Source organism: Gymnodraco acuticeps, unplaced genomic scaffold (assembly GCF_902827175.1).
Source record: "Gymnodraco acuticeps unplaced genomic scaffold, fGymAcu1.1, whole genome shotgun sequence".
Lineage (NCBI taxonomy): Eukaryota > Metazoa > Chordata > Actinopteri > Perciformes > Bathydraconidae > Gymnodraco > Gymnodraco acuticeps.
The window spans coordinates 353,079-375,110 of record NW_022992084.1 but is presented as its reverse complement, the minus strand read 5'-3'; the positions used below and the strand labels follow the sequence as shown (position 1 = coordinate 375,110).

The window sequence follows — 22,032 nt, the reverse complement described above, 5'->3', positions numbered from 1 at the left end:
TGCTCCCCACAATACACACTTATATCTGAACGTGTCTCTCTTTGTGTCTTTGAATCAGATCCTCCTCCACTGCACTGTGCGCTCAAACTGCCTCCATCATGTAGCTGTGACCTGTTGATATATATTGAATAAACTCACACATATTGCACACTTAAAATCTGTGTGTTCATTACATTGACCTCGGCTTCTTTTTTTAACCAGGACATCTCTCTCATTTCTAAGCCCCCTCTTCCTCCCTGACTTTGTTCTCATCAATTATTGAACCGGTCCTCTTCACCAATGCTCAGCTGGGCTCTGTGGTTAACTTCCCGCAGTGGAATAAGTCATTGTTCTTCCCACAGTGACCAAGGCAGAGATGTCCGGATATGCTCATTTATAAGCAATTCCAATGTGCTGAGATATTTTCACTAGCTTCTAGCTTGTAGGAGTTAGTATCAGACTGATCAATAATTGTGTGTTTAAATATGTATCGAGGCTTTGGGAGTAACAGATTACATGTAACGGGAATACATCATCAGGATACAAAAAAGGTAACTATTCCCTTACAAATTTGAAAATAGAGATTACTAGCAGGATTACAATGTTACAAAAATATTTGCAAATAAAGATTAATAGATGCATTGCCTGCACTTCTTTTGGCTTTCATTTAGGATACTTTTATTCTTCTATATTTTATATGCTTTTTTTAAATGCATTTGGTGGACACTGGCTTTATTAAACGGAAATACTGTGTTTGTTTTTAAATAATGTATTCAACTATACTATTCTGGCGGCATAGCTTTTTATGGTAACACATTTTTGATCATAAATATCTTAGTTTCTTTCACCCTCCCAACCCTTTTGGTATATATTTATAATCTTAAACCTTAGAACAAAATTAAATGTCATCCTTTTTCAAGATAATTTGCACAGCTTATCTAATGAGCAAATGGTTAGCACTGACGTCACAGCTCAGAAAACACTCAGGACAACAATGAGTGTTGAGTTATCATACTGGATATAAAAACGTTACGACAGTTGTTTCAATATAAAATCACTGCAAAAGAAGTGGCACATGCTTTTGTGTGTCCTTTGTAAATTAAAATTCTCACACTCTTTGCTTTTGACATTAAAAAGCCAAGAAAGGTTTACCGGATATACTAATTAAAAATTAAAAGGAATAATGGATAGGTGCAAGGCAAGCTCTGCTAATATGCTGGGATAGCTTCTAGCTCTTAATAAAAAGAGGATTTATTTTTCATCAGGCTGATCAATCATTTTGTGTTTTTAATTGGTATCTATTTGTAATCCTAAACCTTAGAACAACATTTGATGTCTTCCTATTTAAAGACAGGTTTCACAAATTAGTGAATGTTAAGCACTGACGTCACAGGTCAGAAAACGCTGATAGGAAATATTAGTTTGATGTAGGCTGAATCAGATGTTATAGTTTTAACTATTAAATATTGTTAGGAAATCAAACCCCATTTTCGATACAATATGGACAAGATTTTCTGAAAATGCCATTCAATGCGTTTTAATAAACTCAGTATATTCTGTTGTCTTTTTTTGTCATATCATGCTGGATATGAACATTGTTAAGACAGTTGTACCAATAAAGGGTCCCTGCAAAAGTAGTGGCACATCCTCAGTCTTTACTTTTGACATTAAAAAGCCAAGAGGATTACACTGGCTGATAGCCGGGTCTCTAGATAGCCTAAAACTGCAGAGAGGACTACTTGTTGGGACAAAGGGAAGGTTATTCTGTGTGAGAGCCTTCAAGGAACTCCCTCTGATGCTTTTAGCCACCTTGAAGCATGCTTGTTGACTAAAGCACCTGCTGAGGGGGACATGGCGGCCTGCCAAGACTCCCCCCAGACAGTCTGCCTGAAGAGAGCGGACTGACCTGCGGAGAAGATGTGACTAAAATGAAGACGAAAAAGAATACAAGGAATTAAAGAGAGTGAGGTTCTTTGTTTCAAGAGCACATTTTTCTGTGAGGTAAAATAAGAAGGCAAAGAATAGGACCACCCACGAGAGGAAGGGAGACCATTAGAGAGACAATACAGGATGGCTGAACAGACAGCGGAGGCCTGTGCTATTTGAATATTGATCGTGAGGTTATTTTAGGCCTTGGATTGCATTAGCTCTTTGGCAGCAGATCCAAAAAGGCTTTGGCTGCCCACCAGAGTCTGAGCCACAATTGGTGTCCATTTTGGAAACAAAAACAACTGTTGTTTTCCAACCTTGGCTTCTTACATCAGTTTAAATCAACCTCTGCGTGGGTCTTCATCGATAGGAAACCAACGTTTCCTAATGTGAGTGGGCGGTTGGCGTTAGCGTAGAGAGGCAGATTTGCGTCTTATTTGCAGAGGAAAAGATGGCCTGCGCTATGCTGGGAAGTCTAATTAACAAAATGTTTTTTGTCTCTTGTGTTGCCATCGCATGGGAGGTTTTGCTCTCCACAGTGCATAGTCGGATGCGTCAGGTTACCATGGCACCCTGGTCGCTAAGCAACGTGGGCATCAGAAGCAGATTCCTCACTACTGAAATGAGTCACTTCTCTTTCTCTCTCTTTTGCCCTCTTATGCACTTAACATTTAAACAAAAATGGCAAAACTTTAATTCAAGTACCCTCATTCATTTGCGTTTACCAAAAGCATGTGTTACTCACAGAATTGCCTCTCTTGTAGCACTCAATTCAATTGTTCCAGAAGGATGAAAGCAAGAGCTTGAGCTTTTGGATAAGTGTTGTGTGTGTAGTGGTGCGTAATTACAGAGGAGTCACTGATCTCCAGTGTCTGTAAGTGCGTTATTAAACCGACACTGGGTGACATGCTGTGAGTCATTAGACACTGCTGTTAAAACCCTAATCACAGTGTAGGCACAGAGTCTCACACACACACACACACACACACACACACACACACACACACACACACACACACACACACACACACACACACACACACACACACACACACACACACACACACACACACACACACACACACACACATACACACACAGATTATTTCACCAAATCATATAATAAGAAGAAAACAGCTTCCCTCGAGTGAATATCATACTATCATGTGCTACAATGGTCTAATTCCAATGGCGTTCTGGCGTCCATTATGCAGTCACTTGGCTTTTCCAATAATATTTCTGATTGAAATACTGAGGAAATGTATTATCTCAAATTGCTGAATAAACAACATACATTTCTCTACTTGTGTCACATGCCAAAGGGTTGTCACTGCGAGGTAATTTATGCTGATGGCGTCCCGCGCTACAGTGAGCCTCTCAGAGTAACTAGCTTGTTGCAGTTTGATTAATATTGGGAGTGGACTTTGAAATATTACCTCCTTCAGTAACAGTCCAATTGCATAGTGACGGTGGAGACTGAAAAGTTGTTACTTTTGGAGCTCTTAATCAATTTCAGGTTTGGGAAGTATTTATTAAAAGTAGTTTTTTTCGATAAATACAATATTTTAAATCATGGTAAAGCACTGTATTATTGCTTCATATAGTGTGTATCTAACAAACGCTACTCATATACTGTAAAAACACTGTCATGTTAAATAGTATTATATAATTCATTCACATTGTCATATAAATACTTGTTATTTTAAGTTGTATATACTGTAGTTCCATTACATATTTTGTTGTGCACACATTTTTGCACAATTAACTTAAATAGCATACCGTATGTATGTATATATTTTGAATAGATTTATTAATGGTGTATCTCATATTTAATGTATTTTTTTCTGATTTATCACCCGTTACTGGTCATACTGAGGGAATACTTGAGGATTTATCTTATCTTGTTACTATTATTACAAAACACTTGAATGCTGCAATGCAAGACATGGTGCTGTCATGTTCTGTGTAAAACAAAAAGAATGGCAGATTATTCTATAAAATTGAAATCATAAAGCCTCGATCATAGCTCCTATCTGCTTATGGAGCACTTTCTGAAATGGCAATGTTAGCTTGCCATGTACACACAGTATGAAGGGGAGGACACTGACTCTAAATTAGACTTTTAGCTGCGATATAAAGAAATAAAACTGAACATTTTAAAAGAAATAAATAAAAATGACGCTGGGGCACCAGTAAGCAAATCCTACGCATGGGAAATGTTCCAATGTCCAGGCCAGAACGTCGTTTTCATGTATTTTTGGTGGTTGTATCCCAATGATCCAACATATGTACATCAATGGTTTCACATGTGGCTCTTCCTGTGGTTTCTCCTGGTTAAAAAATAAATATGCTCGTTCAAGTGCGCCAAACCCACCAATAATACAATCCTCAGTATATAGGATGCCCAAAACCGCCTTCAAAATAAAAGCATAAAGATTTAAATAAATATAAAAAAACAACTAGAAAATAAAATGTAAATAATATAAATCAATATCCTACCAAACTGTTTGGAGAATTAAACAAACTTTTGGAAACCATGTGGAAAATGTCACCGCATCACGGAAATGTCGGAGAAATATCTCCGTCTCCGAAGACTTCATGTTTTGTATCGATAATGTAAAATGTAAAATCACTGACCTCGAGATGGAGTGTGTGACTTATTTTGACCAGCAATGACTCAGTATTCACCACTTCCTGGAGTGTGTGTATTGTGTGCCTACAGTAGCTGCTTTGGTCAGCCCAGCTCTCGCACACTCTCTATGGGTCTCCAGCTTTGGGTTTGTCTTCTCTGTTTCTCTACTTATCAGACGTACAGAGAGTGTGTGGGCTTTTGATGTCTCTCACTCATTATTGCTCTCTATACTGTCATAGTTCAATTCAGGCAGCTGTGAAACTACAACGTTTCTTCATGCGATAATTGATAGTTCACATGGTCTTGTTGACTTTTCTTTTGTCTTAGAATTCAACATTATTTTCTTGCCATCTCGCTACATCAACGACAGCTCAGTGTGATGAGTGTGAAATGAATGCTGAAGATATATCAAAACATTGCTGCCAAAACACTGTCTCACACACAGGCTTAGGGAATAGCCACATGTAATGGGATTACGTTATCAGGATACAGAAAAACTTCCCTTACAGTTACTTTAATAAAAGATGTAATCAGATTACTGTTACATTTTTTTTTAAACGGCGATTACTTGCAAGATTACAATGTATCAATAAAGATCAATATATATAATGGATAGAAACACTGCCTGCATTTTCTTTTTGGTTTTCATTTAGGCTAATCTTTATTTTAAATATATATTTTTAATGCAGTAGGTAGACACCTGATTTATTAAACAAAAATATGCTTTTAATTATTATATTAAACTTAAACACTTTTTGTAACCTCTACTATTCTTTTGTTCTAGCATAAATTTAAGAGGACCCATTTTTTATCCTATATATCTTGGTTTCCTCTTTTCTAAGGTGACATTATACACTTAAAAACCTCTTGTAGGAGCCATATGTTAAAATGTATGCAACATAGTGTTTGACCTGAGAAAATATGTGTTTGTATTTGATACCTTTTGTCTAAGTAAAGAGTCAAACAAACTATCCTGAGACGTATCTTGTCCGAGTCAAGCTTATTTGCTACCTGTGAATCGAATTTTGGATTACTGGAACTACACCTCTTATTGATATTTATTTTCTCTTGTATTAATTTGCACTTCGTTTGATATTGAGGTAATTCAAAAGTAACGGAAAGTAATCAGGTTACATTGTGAAATTTAGATTAGGTTACTGATTCCATTTATTTTTACAGATGACTAGTAATTCTAACAGATTATATTTTTAAAGTAACCATCACAACCCTGCTCACAGATAAAGTGGAAGCTCAAGCATCAAACAATCTTTAAAAAGTTCTGTAATCCAAGACATGGACAGTAAATCTGTGTGTGGGATTAGCAGTGTGTGCAGAAGCTCCATGTCAACATCCCAGCCGGGTACAGCAGTAATTGGGAGTTGTTTTCAGCCAGCTGGCACACAGATAGCATGCTCTGCTGGAAGAGGCTGCTGGAGGAGCGACAGGCTGTCAAACCAGCGCACAGCAGTGAGGAGCGAGGCTGGCACCACTCTCTAACAAGCCACTTCCTGCCGAGTTTGTGGGTCTAAATGGCCATGATGTGTCGCTTATTGCCTTAGACTATAGATTGTAACTCCTGTGTAGGAAACATGAACATATGTAGCTTTTGTTCGTTCTATTCTTTAAAGTTGTTACTGTCATGGCAAGTGTATAGTGTGTTTAAGCGCTTTGAGCACCAGGAAAAGTGCTATATAAATAACAAGTATTATTATTATAATTATAGCTCCGGACTAAAGCCTATTATTCAATTAAATAATACAAAATGTCTCAATTTTGTTTTCTCTACCTTTGGTAGTTGATGTTCTGGCTTTCCAGTGACTCATCACATCTTTCACTCAAGTAATGACAAGTTGGCATGTTTAAAGTGCACTTAACTGTCCAAAAGCATCCTCTATATCTGGGTTATTGATTTAAAACTTCATTGTAACTCCTCTGATTGGAGCAAGTAAGTAGGGTTAACTTGTCAACTTGCATGCACTTACTGTGCTGTAGCCTACAGTTGTTTTGTTTCTAGTGCCAGTCTTCCTGAGTGTGTGTGTGTGTGTGTGTGTGTGTGTGTGTGTGTGTGTGTGTGTGTGGGTATGTGCAAATGTATTGCTCTCTCTTCCCCCTTTTTTCTCTCACCACTCTCCTCCTGGCTCCCTACAGGCTGAGCAGGATAGATCTGACTAAAGTGCTGCCAGTCACAACAGCAGATGCTCATGTTGTTTCCTCAGCTATCCCGTGCCTCCATGCACGTGTGTGTGTGTGTGTGTGTGTGTGTGTGTGTGTGTGTGTGTGTGTGTGTGTGTGTGTGTGTGTGTGTGGTGTGTGTGTGTGTGTGTGTGTGTGTGTGTGTGTGTGTGTGTGTGTGTGTGTGTGTGTGTGTGTGTGTGTGTGTGTGTGTGTGTGTGTGTGTGTGTGTGTGTGTGTGTGTGTGTGTGTGTGTGTTGTGTGTGTGTGTGTGTGTGTGTGTTGTGTGTGTGTGTGTGTGTGTGTGTGTGTGTGTGTGTGTGTGTGTGTGTTCTAATCAGAATGCCAGGAACAACGTGTGTCAAAAAAAGCAAGTGTGCTTGTTCACGCAATTTCTCTGCAAAATCAGAGGAGAGTTCCAGTGAAGTTTTAAATCAGTAACCCAGATATAAAGGATGCTTTTGGACGGATGAGGATCCTTTGTGCACTTTAACCATACCAAATTATCTGTCCCCTGTCATAACTTGATTAAGAGCTCGGACTGGAATGCCAGAACTCCAACTACCAAGCGTAGAGAAAACCAAACTGTGAGGCTTTTTTTGTATTATCTCTTTTAAAAAGCTGTGTTTAAGAGCAGTTGTTGGTAATGAGTTCAGATCAGGGTACTACCAGACCCGGCGCCAGAACAAATCTGAAGGGAGGGCATATGATTTTCATGGGAGGGCACACAAAACCGTCACGTGCTGCAGGCCTGCGGCACAATATATATCAAACAGCAAGGCCAACAGCAGTGCATAAAGACGCACACTTATCGCAAATACATACACAAATAAAGGGCAACATAGCAACCACTTTGAAACATTGTGTGCGTGGCAGCACAGACACTGGTAAATCACGAGCAAGGCACACTGGTTAAGGATGGCAGCTTCCTCATCGATAAAGATCCAGTTTCACCTGGTTGGGTTTATTAACCCCAAGATCATCTGGGGCTGTTGGTCTTTGAGCGGTTGCTTTTCAGCCAATTTCTGATGTCCATTTTGTAATTCAAACAGAAATGGGAGTCTACACAGAATGCACAATAAACAAACAAATCCAGAAGGCAGCTGAGTGTGACGCTGTGATTGGTCTAAATGTGCGAATCACAAATCACAACAGACACATGAATTTATTTGACATAGCCTGCGATTTTTTGTTTTAGTTACTATCTGACATCAAATACATCGTAGCATAAAAGTTCACAGTTTATTTATAATTAAAAAAATTAAAAAAAAAATTTTTTTAAATGTTATAAATAATCAAAAACGTGTATATTGGGGGAGGGCAGGAATGTCAAATGGGAGGGCCTGGCCCTCCCTGGCCCTCCCACGGCGCCGGGCATGGGTACTACCCTAACCCTTTTCCACCTGGTTCATGTTTTTTTAGCATAGACAAATGCACACATGAATCATATAAAATCTGACGTATTCTTTTTTTATATTCTAATGTATAGGCCATAGCACAAATGTCTTTCCCTTCAATTCAAAGCTTCATTTTCCATTTATGAAGCGACTTGTATTTGCATGTATTAGGAGTTTGGATCAAACGGAAGAAAAAAAACAAAACATACACACATTAATCTGCAGCTTCCTATTCACTGACCTGAGCTATGCACTTGCCGTGACAGTAAACACTTCAAAGAATAGGCGGCACAAAAGCTACATATGTGGGTTTTTTCCACACAGGAACTAAATGTCTACGGCAATACAATACACAGACATAGATAATCATCACTATCTGTTCAGTAACCCCGCAATATGCTCTCATTAGTCATCCTAAAACAGCTTGCAGAAATGATTAAATGTTCTGCCAGCTTATTAGCAGGTGCTGTTTTTGTCCTAATTTATTCTTATTACTTACAATACTTTCTATTCATATGGTGTATAATTCTCTAACTTATCCAAAGTGTGTACGAATGGAAGTTCAAGGTGGAACACTTGTAGAATGCTGTACATCTGGTTTTAACACAAACATGCAAATCTTTGACTATTTGACCTCGTGTTCTGCTGGGGAGATTCTTATTATTGAATGCCTGTTCCTCTGTGGTGTGTGTGGGCAGGTGTGTGTACGCATGTGTCGGCTCAGAGGAGTCAAAGGCAGGATCAGCCAGCCCCTTATAATGGTCCACCTGCAAGTAAATGGTTAGATCTCTCATATATACTGTACTAAACGTATTTAAGAAGTTAAGTGAATGCTCTAGTCTACAGTTTAATTCAACTCATATTTTCAAGTAAAAAGACTTAAAGTCAGAGGCAGAAAATGAAAGCCATACATTTCACTGAAGTTATCTATGTAAGAAACTAGGCTTGAATACACACTAGTTGCATCTTAAGGGTCAGGGTGAAAGGCAATATTAATACTATTGTATTTCTTAGACATATTCTAGATGGATAGCTGTAAACACTTAAAATGTGCCTGGTTTATTTATATAAACACTCACCTTTATGGCGCCAATTTTTGCTCATTGCTTTGGGACTTCAGAAAAACACAAAAACCTATCAGCCTCTTCGATGTATGTGATGATGCTTTGAGCTTAAATACAGTAGGAGTGCTTCCCATCGATGTGTTTGGGACCACAGCATCAGGTTAGTAGTTTATTAGATTGATTGAAACACACACCCCGAATTGTCTTTCCGCCAACAATGACCTGCCTGGAAACCGGCAGTATGTTTCCATTAAGTCAATGCAGCTGTGGAGCCATTGGAAACTGACAACTAAATCAGACAAGGCATTTGTACATGTGCAATAAAAAGACCACCATAACCCACCTGTGGAGAGCCATATTGGAAAATAAACCATGCCCAAGGCGGGTTAAACAGTTAATCGTGTCCGTCTCTATTTCTCTCCGAGTGCAACGATGAGGAAGCTGCCATCCTTAACCAGTGTGCCTTGCTCGTGATTTACCAGTGTCTGTGCTGCCAAGCACACAATGTTTCAAAGTGGTTGCTATCCATCCATCCATCTTCTCCCGCTTATCTGTGGTCGGGTCGCGGGGGTAGCAGTTCCAGCAGAGAGCCCCAAACTTTCTTTTCCCTGGCGACATCAACCAGCTCTGACTGGGGGATCCCAAGGCGCTCCCAGGCCAGCGAAGAGATATAATCCCTCCACCTGGTCCTAGGTCTACCCCTTGGTCTCTTCCCAGCTGGACGTGCCTGGAACACCTCCCTAGGGAGGCGCCCAGGTGGCATCCTAACTAGGTGCCCGAACCACCTCAACTGGCTCCTTTCGACGCGAAGGAGGAGCGGCTCAACTCCGAGTCCCTCCCTGATGACCGAACTTCTCACCTTATCCCTAAGGGAGACACCAGCCACCCTGCGGAGAAAACCCATCTCGGCCGCTTGTATCCGCGATCTCGTTCTTTCGGTCATGACCCATCCTTCATGACCATAGGTGAGGGTAGGAACGAAAATGGCCCGGTAGACAGAGAGCTTTGCCTTCTGGCTCAGCTCCCTTTTCGTCACAACGGTGCGGTAAAGCGACAGCAGTACCGCTCCCGCTGCTCCGATTCTCCGGCCCATCTCACGCTCCATTGTTCCCTCACTCGAGAACAAGACCCCGAGATACTTGAACTCCTTCACTTGGGGTAAGGACTCATTCCCTACTTGGAGTGGACAGTCCATCGGTTTCCTGCTGAGAACCATGGCCTCAGATTTGGAGGTGCTGATCCTCATCCCAGCCGCTTCACACTCGGTTGCGAACAGATCCAGTGAGTGCTGAAGGTCGCAGACCGATGAAGCCATTAGAACCACATCATCTGCAAAAAGCAGTGGTGCAATCCTTAGTCCACCGAACTGCAGACCCCCTCCCCCATGACTACGCCTCGAAATCCGATCCATGTATATTACAAACAGGATTGGTGACAAAGCGCAGCCCTGGCGGAGGCCAACCCTCACCGGAAATGGGAAGTGGTTGCTATGTTGCCCTTTTATTTGTGTATGTATTTGCGATAAGTGTGCGTCTTTATGCACTGCTGTTGGCCTTGCTGTTTGATATATATTGTGCCGCAGGCCCGCAGCACGTGACGGTTTTGTGTGCCCTCCCATGAAAATCATATGCCCTCCCTTCAGATTTGTTCTGGCGCCGGGTCTGCTTGGTTCATCTCCCCCTAATTACTACAATGTTCTGAGAGCTCATGGTTATTTGGGGCTTACACCTGCCTTGAACCCTAGGTGTTCCACCTTTGTAGTTTTTCTAATATTCGCGTCTTCGTACTCCTCGACCCATTTGTTGGATTTTTATCTTCAGGACCCTTTTTCCATCCAGTCATTGGCCTTCAACCATGGGCCATCTGTCCTTACATGAACTCTCATACACACACCTGTTCTTCCTCACCTCACGTTCTTTCCCTTCATGCTTCACCTTTTTTTGTTTTTTATTTCCTTCACTATTTTCCATTACCAAACATATATATTTCTAAATACAGTTGACTTTAAACACTTCAGGGAAGTTTTAATCCATCAGCACCAGGGAGTGACGAACCATCACAAGTCGGAAAAAAGATGGCCGCCTGCTGGAAAGTTGTTTGCCTGGTTTACAGCTTTAGCAGTCACCTCAGGTTAGCCATTGTTACTACGCTTTATGTTGTATTTTGTGAATACAAACATTGTAGCAACATATCCACAGTGTTCTCTTAATGTTCATATGCAGAGCCTCCATTTTGAATGATCATCCAGTTGAAATTTCCGACTAGGATCTCGGATTCTCCCACTTCACAGCTCAACTGGAACATACTGTAACTCAAAAGAAGATTCAGAACCACACACATATCTATATCACCTTTTGCTAATTGTGACTCCTCTGTTAGTTGCTGCTAAAATCCCCCCTAATGAGACACAACTGAGAGGCTGTGGAGGTAACCGTGTTTCAGACCAGAAGAGTGTCAACCCCTTGCATGTATTATGGGATGCCATGGTGTTCAGGCATGAGTGATCTGAAGCCAGATCTGCAGGAGGCAGTTTTCATTATCAAAACGTTGCCTCGGCTCCGATTGATTATGCAGTACGGGGGGTTAGAGAAAGAAGGAGCAGCAGGGCAGAAAGTGGAAGCTAAATATGTGTGTATGTGAGGAAATGCCTATTTTCTGGATGACTACATGTTTGGAGTCAGAATTAAAGATGATTGATGTATTTCTTCCCTCTTTGTGTTCTACTTAGTCTTATTGTGAGTCTATAATAATATCAGCCGAGTGGTGTGAGAGTAGTAACCCTTTTTTTTACCAAGTCTTTTTATTGCTCTTGGGGCACGAAAAACAAGATTTTAACTTTAGTTTATTTGTATCTAGTTTTTTTTTATTTAAATGTGTATATGTCCACTCAGGTGGACAGTATGCGTTAACGTTTGAACTGAAGACATGTACATTTGGAAAAAATTATAAAGATGTGCAAACTTACAATTACATTATAATAACATAAGTATATTGATTTAAGGCCCAAAAAGATATTGCAAATGAAGTATTTTCAAGAACAACAGTAGCAGTAACAGTATGAATTTTAGTTGAAATATAGCCAGTGATGCATGATGTCCACTTTAGTGGACAGGTGATTAATCATAATTTCCTGCAAACATAAAATCAATACTTTGACAATTTATGAATGATATGATTCCTTAGTTGTTACTTGATGTCACCAACATTGTTTCAGGGGGCGCTTTCCATTAAAGGATTGGGAAGATCGACGAGTGATTCGGTCCATCTGGCTTTTTGTCGTCCATCTTGGTTTAGAGACATGTATCATGCATTTACACTGACTTTCCACTGAGTAGCAGTGTATGATGATGCAATAGGGTCCTATGTAGTGGCTGATGGTGCAACTATGCTGTGAGACTGACCGTTGAGCGGCCCAGACCAAGCAAGGAGGCAGAGGCAGAACGTCCAAAAATATAACCCGACGTGGGCATTTATTAAAATCATGTGCACAAAGTTCACAGCCTCAATCCTGCTGTTCTCCTTGCACACATCCTGCAGCCACAAGGATCTCACACACCCTACCAGCCTCCTCAACAGACAGGGAAACAGAGCCTAAATACACACACTCTAATCAGCACAACAAGACACAGGTGGGTTGGGAGGAGACAACACAGGACACCAGGTGCACACAATCATCAGCCACAGACATCAACATATTATTTGCACCCTGATTACTCTCAACCGCTGTCATCCTTACACCAGCATAACTACTCTCGGCGCTCTCGCAAACTCCCCTATCTTTTCAGGCGGAGCCGAGGACCCGACCAGCACCTGCCAGACAACATTCCAATAAATACGGTTTAATCAGTTAAAAGATACTACCTCAATAATTAGTATGAATTATGTGCAAATATGTAATGTCAACTGTACTGTGCAATCACGCTAATAAAGTGCAATATTACCCGGCCTGAAGCCGTCAGTCCATAGTGACGAAGTTACCTTCGTCACATATGCCATCAAAACTCATGCATATACAAGAAAACACCTTTTGAAAAGCTGTCCACTGTAGTAGCCTCTACATGTATGCGTGAAAGGGTTGCTTTTGGATGAGTAATTTCAAAAATTGCAAACAAACACACGCACACTTGGTGTCATATTTCAGGTCTGATTTTGCGACTAATGTCAGCATGCAATCCACAATCCGATTTAGCCTCTCAGATTCTCGTGACTGTCTTGTTAAATATCAACGCAGAATTAATTCAATAACTCTTGTTTCAACCCCCCTTCCTCCTCCTCTCATTTTATCAATTAATTTACTGTCTTGCCCCCATCAAGTCTCTACTCTTGCTGTGTGACTAGCAACCCGTAGTACCGCACACATAAGCAGGAGGAACAGGATTTAATATTTCCCGGGGGAAATTAATAGTACAGTGCATTTCTGGACCAGGTACAGATTAAAAGCTGGGCCCATTATAAATCCATTAACCCAGTCATTAGCACTAGATCAGGAAAAAGATGAAATATGTGAGTGTCTAATTATAGCGCAACATTGTGTCACAGCTAGTTCACATTCATACCTGCAGGTGCTGAGAGGAAATGAGGAATTTTCCCATGAACACACTGATCCAGCAGCACTTTCTTTGAGATTTGGATGTCATTACTTCACATGTAGCTCTGACATTATCCATATTTACAGCTGCATTTAGGGTTAGGGTTAGGGATCGATGTTCTTGTGTTGGAGTTTTCAATTCTAATCCAAAAACATGATTGTTGAAGTGTTAAGATTTTTTTTTAAGTTAAAGGCATTGTTTTAATTGTATTGTTGTTGTTTTTTTATTATGATTTAAATTGTTGTTTCTGTAGTCTTTCTAAAGTTGTTTTTTTAAATATACATCTATTTGTATTTTGATCTTTGAGGGTGTATCATCTTAAATTATTGCTATTGTATTGTCTGTGCAGCCATTTGAATTCTTCTCTGTGCCTTGCTCTCCTTTTTTAAATCCCTTGCTAACGCCAAAAACCTCATCTTTTGACAATGTTTATATATATATAATACTATAATGATGTTGAAAGTAATGTAGCTTAAAGCCAACTATTTTTAGTATTTAAGAGAATATTTAACAGGGTCTAACATCCCCCTCTCTTCTTCCAGAGACTGGCAGTGGAAGCAGAAAAGTTACAGATGGAGCACGTGTGGAGGGACGACAACGAGGTGAGCCGTCTGATATGTTCATTAACACTGGCTGCATTACACTTAAAATCAAGTGGTGGCGTGAACTCCATAAGGAGTGGAGGGGTGAGGAGTTGCACATGTTATTCATGATCCAATATGATTGTTATAATTGGATGGTAAATCTCATTACAATGACAGTAGTGCTGTAATGACTTCATACCAGGTTAGGGTTAGACACGCACACACTGCTAAGTCTATGATACTCAAGATTAATCATAATAATAATAATAATAAGAACTATATTAGAAGGAGATACAGCAAGTAATATGAACACATCATTATGTTACTCTTTCAACTGCTAATAAAGTGCCCAATTCCACATAGGAAGTGTCTTTAAGAATGCCAATGAAGCTCTCTCTGCTATTCATTGCTAGTGCAGCTGTGTTTTAGCTCTGGCCATTATGTATTAAATGCAAATTGCTAATTTCCTGCCCCTGCTTTGCAATGAGAAAAGCCTCACCCTCTTGGCAGCCGTTTAACAAATGATAAATGATATGGTGTGCATACAGTGGCAGGAGGACTTCAAAGAAATTCAACTAGCGTATTAACTTAAGAAGTCCTCAGTGTTGTTTGCCAATCCTTAACGATTATTTTCCATTAAAAGTTCCCATTATTTAACTGCCTTTATACTGTGTTGCACTGAGAAAAAATGTCAGGAAAAATCCTCTCTGGGGAGGAATTCATTTATCGGCTATATTACTCAGAGACTTTAATTTTCTTTTGGCACCAAATGCTTGGCTAATGAATGTCATTTATTTTTAGGTTAATGATATGGGGAATCCTGCAATACCTGAATCAATTAAATATCTCCCGAGCGCAATAGGAAACTCTTAGTATAATATCTGAATACTAAAATCAACCCAGTTATTTTCTTAGCAAAAGCACTGGTTTATTCCGACCCCGCTGGTACAAGAGCTGTCTTGTTTTGCCATAGATATTCCCAAAGTAGTTTCTCAGCGCGGCACATATGTAGAATTCATCCTGACATGTCCTCTGCATGAACCTGGTGTTCTGACGGAGTGTGTGTACTGAGGCTTTCAGTGGCTTCAGAGATTTGTATTGTTTTTGATAGCAATAAGAGCTTTGCAGGGTTTGTCGCCTCTATACTGTAGTTGACGGATACAAATCTCATCACTGCACAGCTTTAGCATCGTTGTTATTCGGTTAATGTACGCTGTGCACATGTTGATATGTCTCTGCAAAGATAGAGCCTCTCTGGTTTCATGCCAATATATTCCAGTCAATTCTTTTTTTATTCATCCTCTGTGGGATATTAGATTCTCTGTAATATGAAGCCACATATTGCAATGCTCTGCAACACAATAATTATAGCCACCTTGGCTTGTTCCTAAAGCAGATTAGAAGGAAAATCTAAATAAATAAAAGAATAACCTGATCAAACATTTATTTTAACTGCCTTTTCAATGTACATGATGCTAATAATTACTTGAAATAACACAACCCTACTTAATGTAAGAATTAGGATGTACTTGTTTGGATTTATATCAAACTAAATGACGGGTATTTGAAACACCAAGTGGAGCATGTGTCTGTCACCTCTGATAACTGGGCCAATACTACTGGGCGCCGCTCCCTGCTGACTTTAAACACTTAAAAGCTGTGACTGCTGTGTGTCTGTTCAGTGTACTATAATGACTTTGGCCCTATTTACACATGTTATTAATATACAGGCTGTATCCAGCTTCTCTAAACAGGGCAATTTCTTATCAAACTTGTATGTGAGTGGGTTTGGAGGTAGCACTGTCAATTAGAAATGTTGCATAAAATGAAATACATATTCACTTTTTTAGAAGTTTTTCATTATGACGTTGACACAAGTGTTAATTTTGACATCATTTGTTTGGTTTTCAATATGTTAACAACATCTTATTATCCAGGCAAAATACAGATCATGTACTCTCTGATTTTGCAGTACACACCACACCTAAACACCAAACCTGCATAAATAATTCAGTCTTTCGCACATTACGTGTTCTTTGCGCACATTAGCCTCCCCTGAGGTGGTGTGACCTTAGTGTTATCATCACTTCTCGAGATGCACCCTGTCTGCAGTAACATGACCTGACAGAGTATATCATGGACAGTGTCCTGTGTATGTTGTTGCTTGCATGTACATATCAGCATATGGGAAACCTACTGTTTTCACTAATAGTTTAACTGTCCAACTCACTAACGGGCTAATCGCTAATTATGCGCTAATAGATAAATGTTTACACTAAGGTGACAGTATCAATGGCAGGAAGAGTCACAGATCCATTTTTGCAGCTCAAGAAGTGGTAGGCAGGTTGCGGGAGTAAGTGGACTCTGTAGCTCCCGGACATCCTAATGTCGCAACCCAGTCTCATGGCATTTCGTGTTCACCAACACGATTTTTAATCTATTGATTCGTGTTCACCAACACGATTTTCCCTTTTTTTTTGTGTTGCACAGCACGATTTTAAAAGCAATGTATTTCTACTGGTAATGTGTTTCGTGCCTGCAGCACGTCTTTTTCTCCGGTCGGGTCATGGAAGACCGGAAGCTGTGTGGTTCATAAAAACATGTTCTTACTCAATATCAAGCCACAATTATTGCTTTTATTTTAAATCGTATAATTTCAGACTTTTGTTGCCGTCTGTGAGGAAAATAAATGGGGCTCAGAGCCTCAGGATACTGAAATCTGTATTTTTAAAATCTTTTTTTCCTTCTAATTTGTTATTCTTTTCAAAATAACACACTGTTATTTACTCACCAATAACACACAATTATCCTTGTTTTTATGTATTGGTTTAATTTCATAATCTCGGGCTTTTTTGGCATCCGTCAGGAACTGAATATCAAAATAAAAATAACCGGAAGACACAGACAAAGACACGAAAGGAGACACAGAATAGACAGATGGGATTCGAACATGGTAGACACAATTTGGCACATGTGAAGAATATTAATTAACTGGTGGATATAAAGCGCAAAGCAGTTAAACACCTTACTTTGCTTCAGGGATCGTGAAGTATACTCAGGGTGCATCAGTACACTGTGACACTATAATGGGTGTGGTTACAGGTACAACAAACACACTTCTCACTGGTGCTAGGTTGTTGTTAGTGGTAGAGCATTCAAGCTTTCAACTAGAGAAGGCTGTTAAAGGCTGCTCCTGTTCAAGTTCATTATTGTATTTTTGGTGGGTGGGTGGGTATTGGTTGTTATATTCTAATGAGCCTTCTCTTGTTTCTCTTTCAATCTCTTTGCAGCTCGACAACATGGTTTACTACAATGCCAAAGATGATGTAAGTACTTGATTACAATACTTTTATATTCTTTCAGTGTGATTGAGATGCCAATTTCTAAATAAAACACCTCAAGCAGCAGAAACAAACCTAAAAACAAATTTGATGTTAGCCTGTATTTTTTTTAAAAAGGAGTCACTTTATGTGAATTCAGTACATGTTCTTAGAGCCATAACACGTGGGTATGCGTGAGACATTGAATGCCTCCCCTGGCTTCAGACGTCATCTGTCTGCTCTCATAACCAGGATCAGCATCTAATTCCCCTCCACTGTCCCAGTAGGAAAGAGCCATGCACCCACAGCACACTTCTGTCACTCTGTATTTGACTGACAATTCCTCTCTGGATGCTAGGGTTTATAAATCAGTGCCTAAAACTTTTCCGTTTCGCAAACTTTACTCTGTCAGTTGTGAAATTTCAGCGAATAGTCGACATTGACACCTTGTCCCTCACAGTAACAAGAAACTGTACTTATGTATAGCAGAAGGTGCACACACATGCGTAGACCACTTTTATAACATAACATGTATTGCAGGATGGTTTTAAAACTCAAATTGTTTGTTTTTTTGCAGCTTAACGAGACGGAAGAAGTAAAAGGGAGGAAGAACCGATATCTTCCGGATGATTTCGAGGTGGATCCGGTCTTTAAACGACTTGTCTCGTACAACACCACCGCCGTGCACATCCCTACGGATATTTACGAAGGCTGTAAGTTCAAACACACATGCATTGTAGAATAAATCCCTCTCACACATCGTTCGTCTATAAATAGTAAAACATAGCAGCCAACACCTTGCTATCTGTCTCTGTTTATCCCTGTCATCACTATGTCCAGTATCTACAGTACCCATGATGCAAATCTCAGCCTCCAAGCACTGTCTGTAGTGTAGACAATTCCACACCAAGGTTGGCCTCTCTACTCTAAATTTAGCCCAGATGCCAACCACCCACTGGCCAGCACACTCTACCCCCCTCTTTAGCCTGGTCACCAGCTGCTCCTTTCCCTCCTGTTTCACCACTAACCTCGCTGACCTCCCTGGACAGTTGAACAGAACTCCACGCCTCCACCAGTGATAGGCTTTTTGTGGGGGCTTTGCTCTTGCCTGAAGCTGTTCTCAGTTGTTTTGGAGTCATACACTGACATTGATACTTAAACTTTGTCGAACTGATTTTTGTACTGCTGTAATCATTTCCTTGGTCATTGTCAGTGGTGTAAAGTAACCAAGTACATGTACTCAAATACTGCACTTAAAGAGCCTGTGACACGAGTTTCCCCCATCATCCAAACCCATCAATTTGAGTAAATATTGTCCCCTTGAAAACCGTTACTGAACTGATTTTGGATATTTGTACTTTGATAACCATTAATCTGCCCTTTAATGTTGACCATTTTCTGGATCTTCTTGGGGATTCTTCAAGTCCCGCCAAATTATGTGTGACGTTTATTGCGGGCCAAACGCTCCAGCTGCACCGTCCGGATCCCAGCATCTGCATGCAAATGCACGATGGTGCACACAGCAGCAAGCGATGACAGCGATGACAGTTTAATTTTGAACGTGTCTGAGAGCTCATATGAGGCTGAAGGATCGGTTTATGTTGTATCTGTTAGAAGTTTAGGAATTAGGTGCGTCAATATGGGCGATAATACGGTCATGTAGCCAGTGGTGGACTGGGACTAAAATTCAGCCCGGGACTCTCGACCGGCCCACTTCGGTACCGCTAGTAAATTGTCAACGGGGGGAGTGGGGGATGTGCTAGTGACTTATCCGACCGGCCCACTTCGTTACCAGCCCATCGGGATTCGTCCCGATGGCCAGTCCGCCACTGCACCCAGCCCAGCCCACGTAAACTGTCAACGGGGGGAGCCTCGCTGCGGGGAAACGGTGGACCTAGTGTCCCGATCGGAGTGGGAATAATAATAATAATCCGTGCATTTTATCCATTAATTTCCCCAACATTGTGGTAAAAAAAACACACGTTTAATCCATGTTGGTGTACTACAACTACAAAAAGCATCGGTTTGTTTTCTCATCAGGAAATGCAGACCGGGTCAAACAAACGATTTTTAATCATCATCCTCACGATCATTTAATGTATCATATGTTCGCCGAATTGACATGAAAGCACTAATAAATGTAGTTTCATCCACTTGAGTTTACAACTACAAAAATAATCGATTTGTTTTTATATCACATCCTACGGGAGGAAATTCAGCAGCTCTCACTACCGATGTTTAATCCTAATTTAATCATCATCTTCACCACGATCATGTATGTTTATGTTCGCCGAATTGACATGAAAGCACTGACAAATATGAATATACTGTAGTCAACTTCATTAAAACGTTATTAACGTGCCTAAACTGCAGTAATTCACCATTTATACGCATGACAACACACTTTGTCCGTGTTTGGCTCTCTCGCCGCACAGTGAAGCGTTCCCGCATTGACGTCACTTCCGGCTTCCCCCAAAACTTCAAAATGAGTCGAAGGAATTTCCCCGCGATGTTCGAAATTATTGATATTTATCGGGAACGGTATCGCACCTTCTTTTTTAAGCTGACGGTTCGAGATTACTAGTAGCCCAATATTTCATTGCACAACAGTTGTTGGGATGCTGTCACAGGCTCTTTAAGTACTATTTTGAGGGACTTGTCATTTACTTGAGTAACTCAATTTGTTGCTACTTTGTTCGTCGGCCCACTATAATTCAGAGATAAATAGTGTACTTTTACTCCATTACATTGATTTAATATATTTAGTTACTTTAATAATGTGAAAATATAAACAACCCTTAAATAAGACTTTAGTTACACCCGGAGTAAATTCACGAGATACCCTGCAGCATACACATTATTTAGAATTAGCTGCACCTTTAACAGCTTTGATAACACTTTAATGATCAATAATTATAATCAAAACATATCATATACTATTCTGAAAGGGCAAATATGCATAATAAGTACTTGGTAGTTTAAGCGCATGTTGATGCCAATACTTTTGCTTGAGTAACAATTTGAATGCAGGACTTTTACTTGTAACAGACTATTCACTGGTACTTCTACTTTTACTAAAGTACAAGATCTGAGTATTTCTCCCACCTCTGGTCATCGTTTTCATCATGTAAGCTATTTCTCATTATTAGCTATGTTTTTGGCAATTGTTATAAGGATGGCATTGTCGGTAGTTTTGTGGCTCCACTGTTTGAAAATCTCTCCAGACATTTTTGCTAATGGCATCCTAATGACTTTGGTGACCCTGTGACTTTCCCTCTTAACGCCATCGTTAACGTTTTTTGTCCAGTTTGTCCAGTGACATTTCTCAGTAGTTGTTGAGGGAAATCAGAAATAAGATAAACATGTTTCTCTGATTACTTATTTGTTCAACTCCCCTTGCTTCCCATACTGCTGGCACTATTAGGTCTGAGTCCACACTTGCATCAGGCTGGAATAAAGTAAATCACATACACGGCTATAACCTCATTCCTCCCTCTCCCAGCATTGTACACAAAGCAGGAAAATACACCCGACAGGCCACCGGTCAAACTAGATTTGGCTAACAGCAATTCAATATCGGTCAATAAAAATGCTATTACCAAATGTGGCCAGCCCTCACATCTTTTAGACAAATTTGAGACGCCAAGAGCCAGATAATTGTAGTTTTATTCATTATGACCTTACAGTGTCAAATGTGAAACGGACACTATAGTAACATTTTTGATGGCTTCAGGTACCAGCTTTTCCAACAGTCTTTTGGCATTCATTATTTCTGTGACTTGGAACAACATTGATTGGCGTTTTTTAAACAACATTTTCCAATGAATTAAAAATAGCAATATGTTAACATGCGCTTCCTTTGAAGAGATATATTAACTGATGGATAGTTAAATTATTTTGTACACAAACCACACATGTCCTCTGGGTGAGCCTCTTTTTGTAGGACACTAATGAGTACAATGCAAGAACAGAATGACACACACATAAAGACGAAGACATGTCTGGAAGACGGACAGTACACATCATGTCCTTCATTCTAGACGCACAGATTTGGCCTTCAGACAAGAACACCCATGAGACAAATGAGTAAAACATTTTAAAAAAGGAACATGTGATCTAATAAAATAATCCTAATAAAATGTAGATAAATCCCAAAAAACGATATATGTTTACAGAAATCTAGTATAGCAACGCTCTATTACTGGCCTTTCACACTGCTTAAGGTCTCCTATCATGCAAAATTCTTTTTTTTAATGTCTTTTATACATAAGCATGTGTCCCCGGTGTGCCAGGGAACGGCGGTAACGGAGGTACAACGGAGCTGATCCAGATTTGCTGCATATAATATGACGTAATATCTTAAATG

At 40.0% G+C, this 22,032-nt stretch overlaps 1 protein-coding gene across 3 annotated transcripts in view; it reads left to right on the top strand.

Annotated features, from left to right (window-relative positions):
* Positions 1-22,032, top strand: part of LOC117537323 (voltage-dependent calcium channel subunit alpha-2/delta-1-like) — a 118,542-nt gene that overhangs the window by 42,188 nt on the left and 54,322 nt on the right. For all 3 annotated transcript variants that reach the window (XM_034202509.1, XM_034202508.1, XM_034202507.1), the window contains exons 4-6: positions 14,305-14,364; positions 17,637-17,672; positions 18,244-18,379. In XM_034202509.1, the coding sequence (XP_034058400.1) occupies positions 14,305-14,364; positions 17,637-17,672; positions 18,244-18,379 (232 nt within the window). The remainder of the gene's footprint in view (positions 1-14,304; positions 14,365-17,636; positions 17,673-18,243; positions 18,380-22,032) is intronic.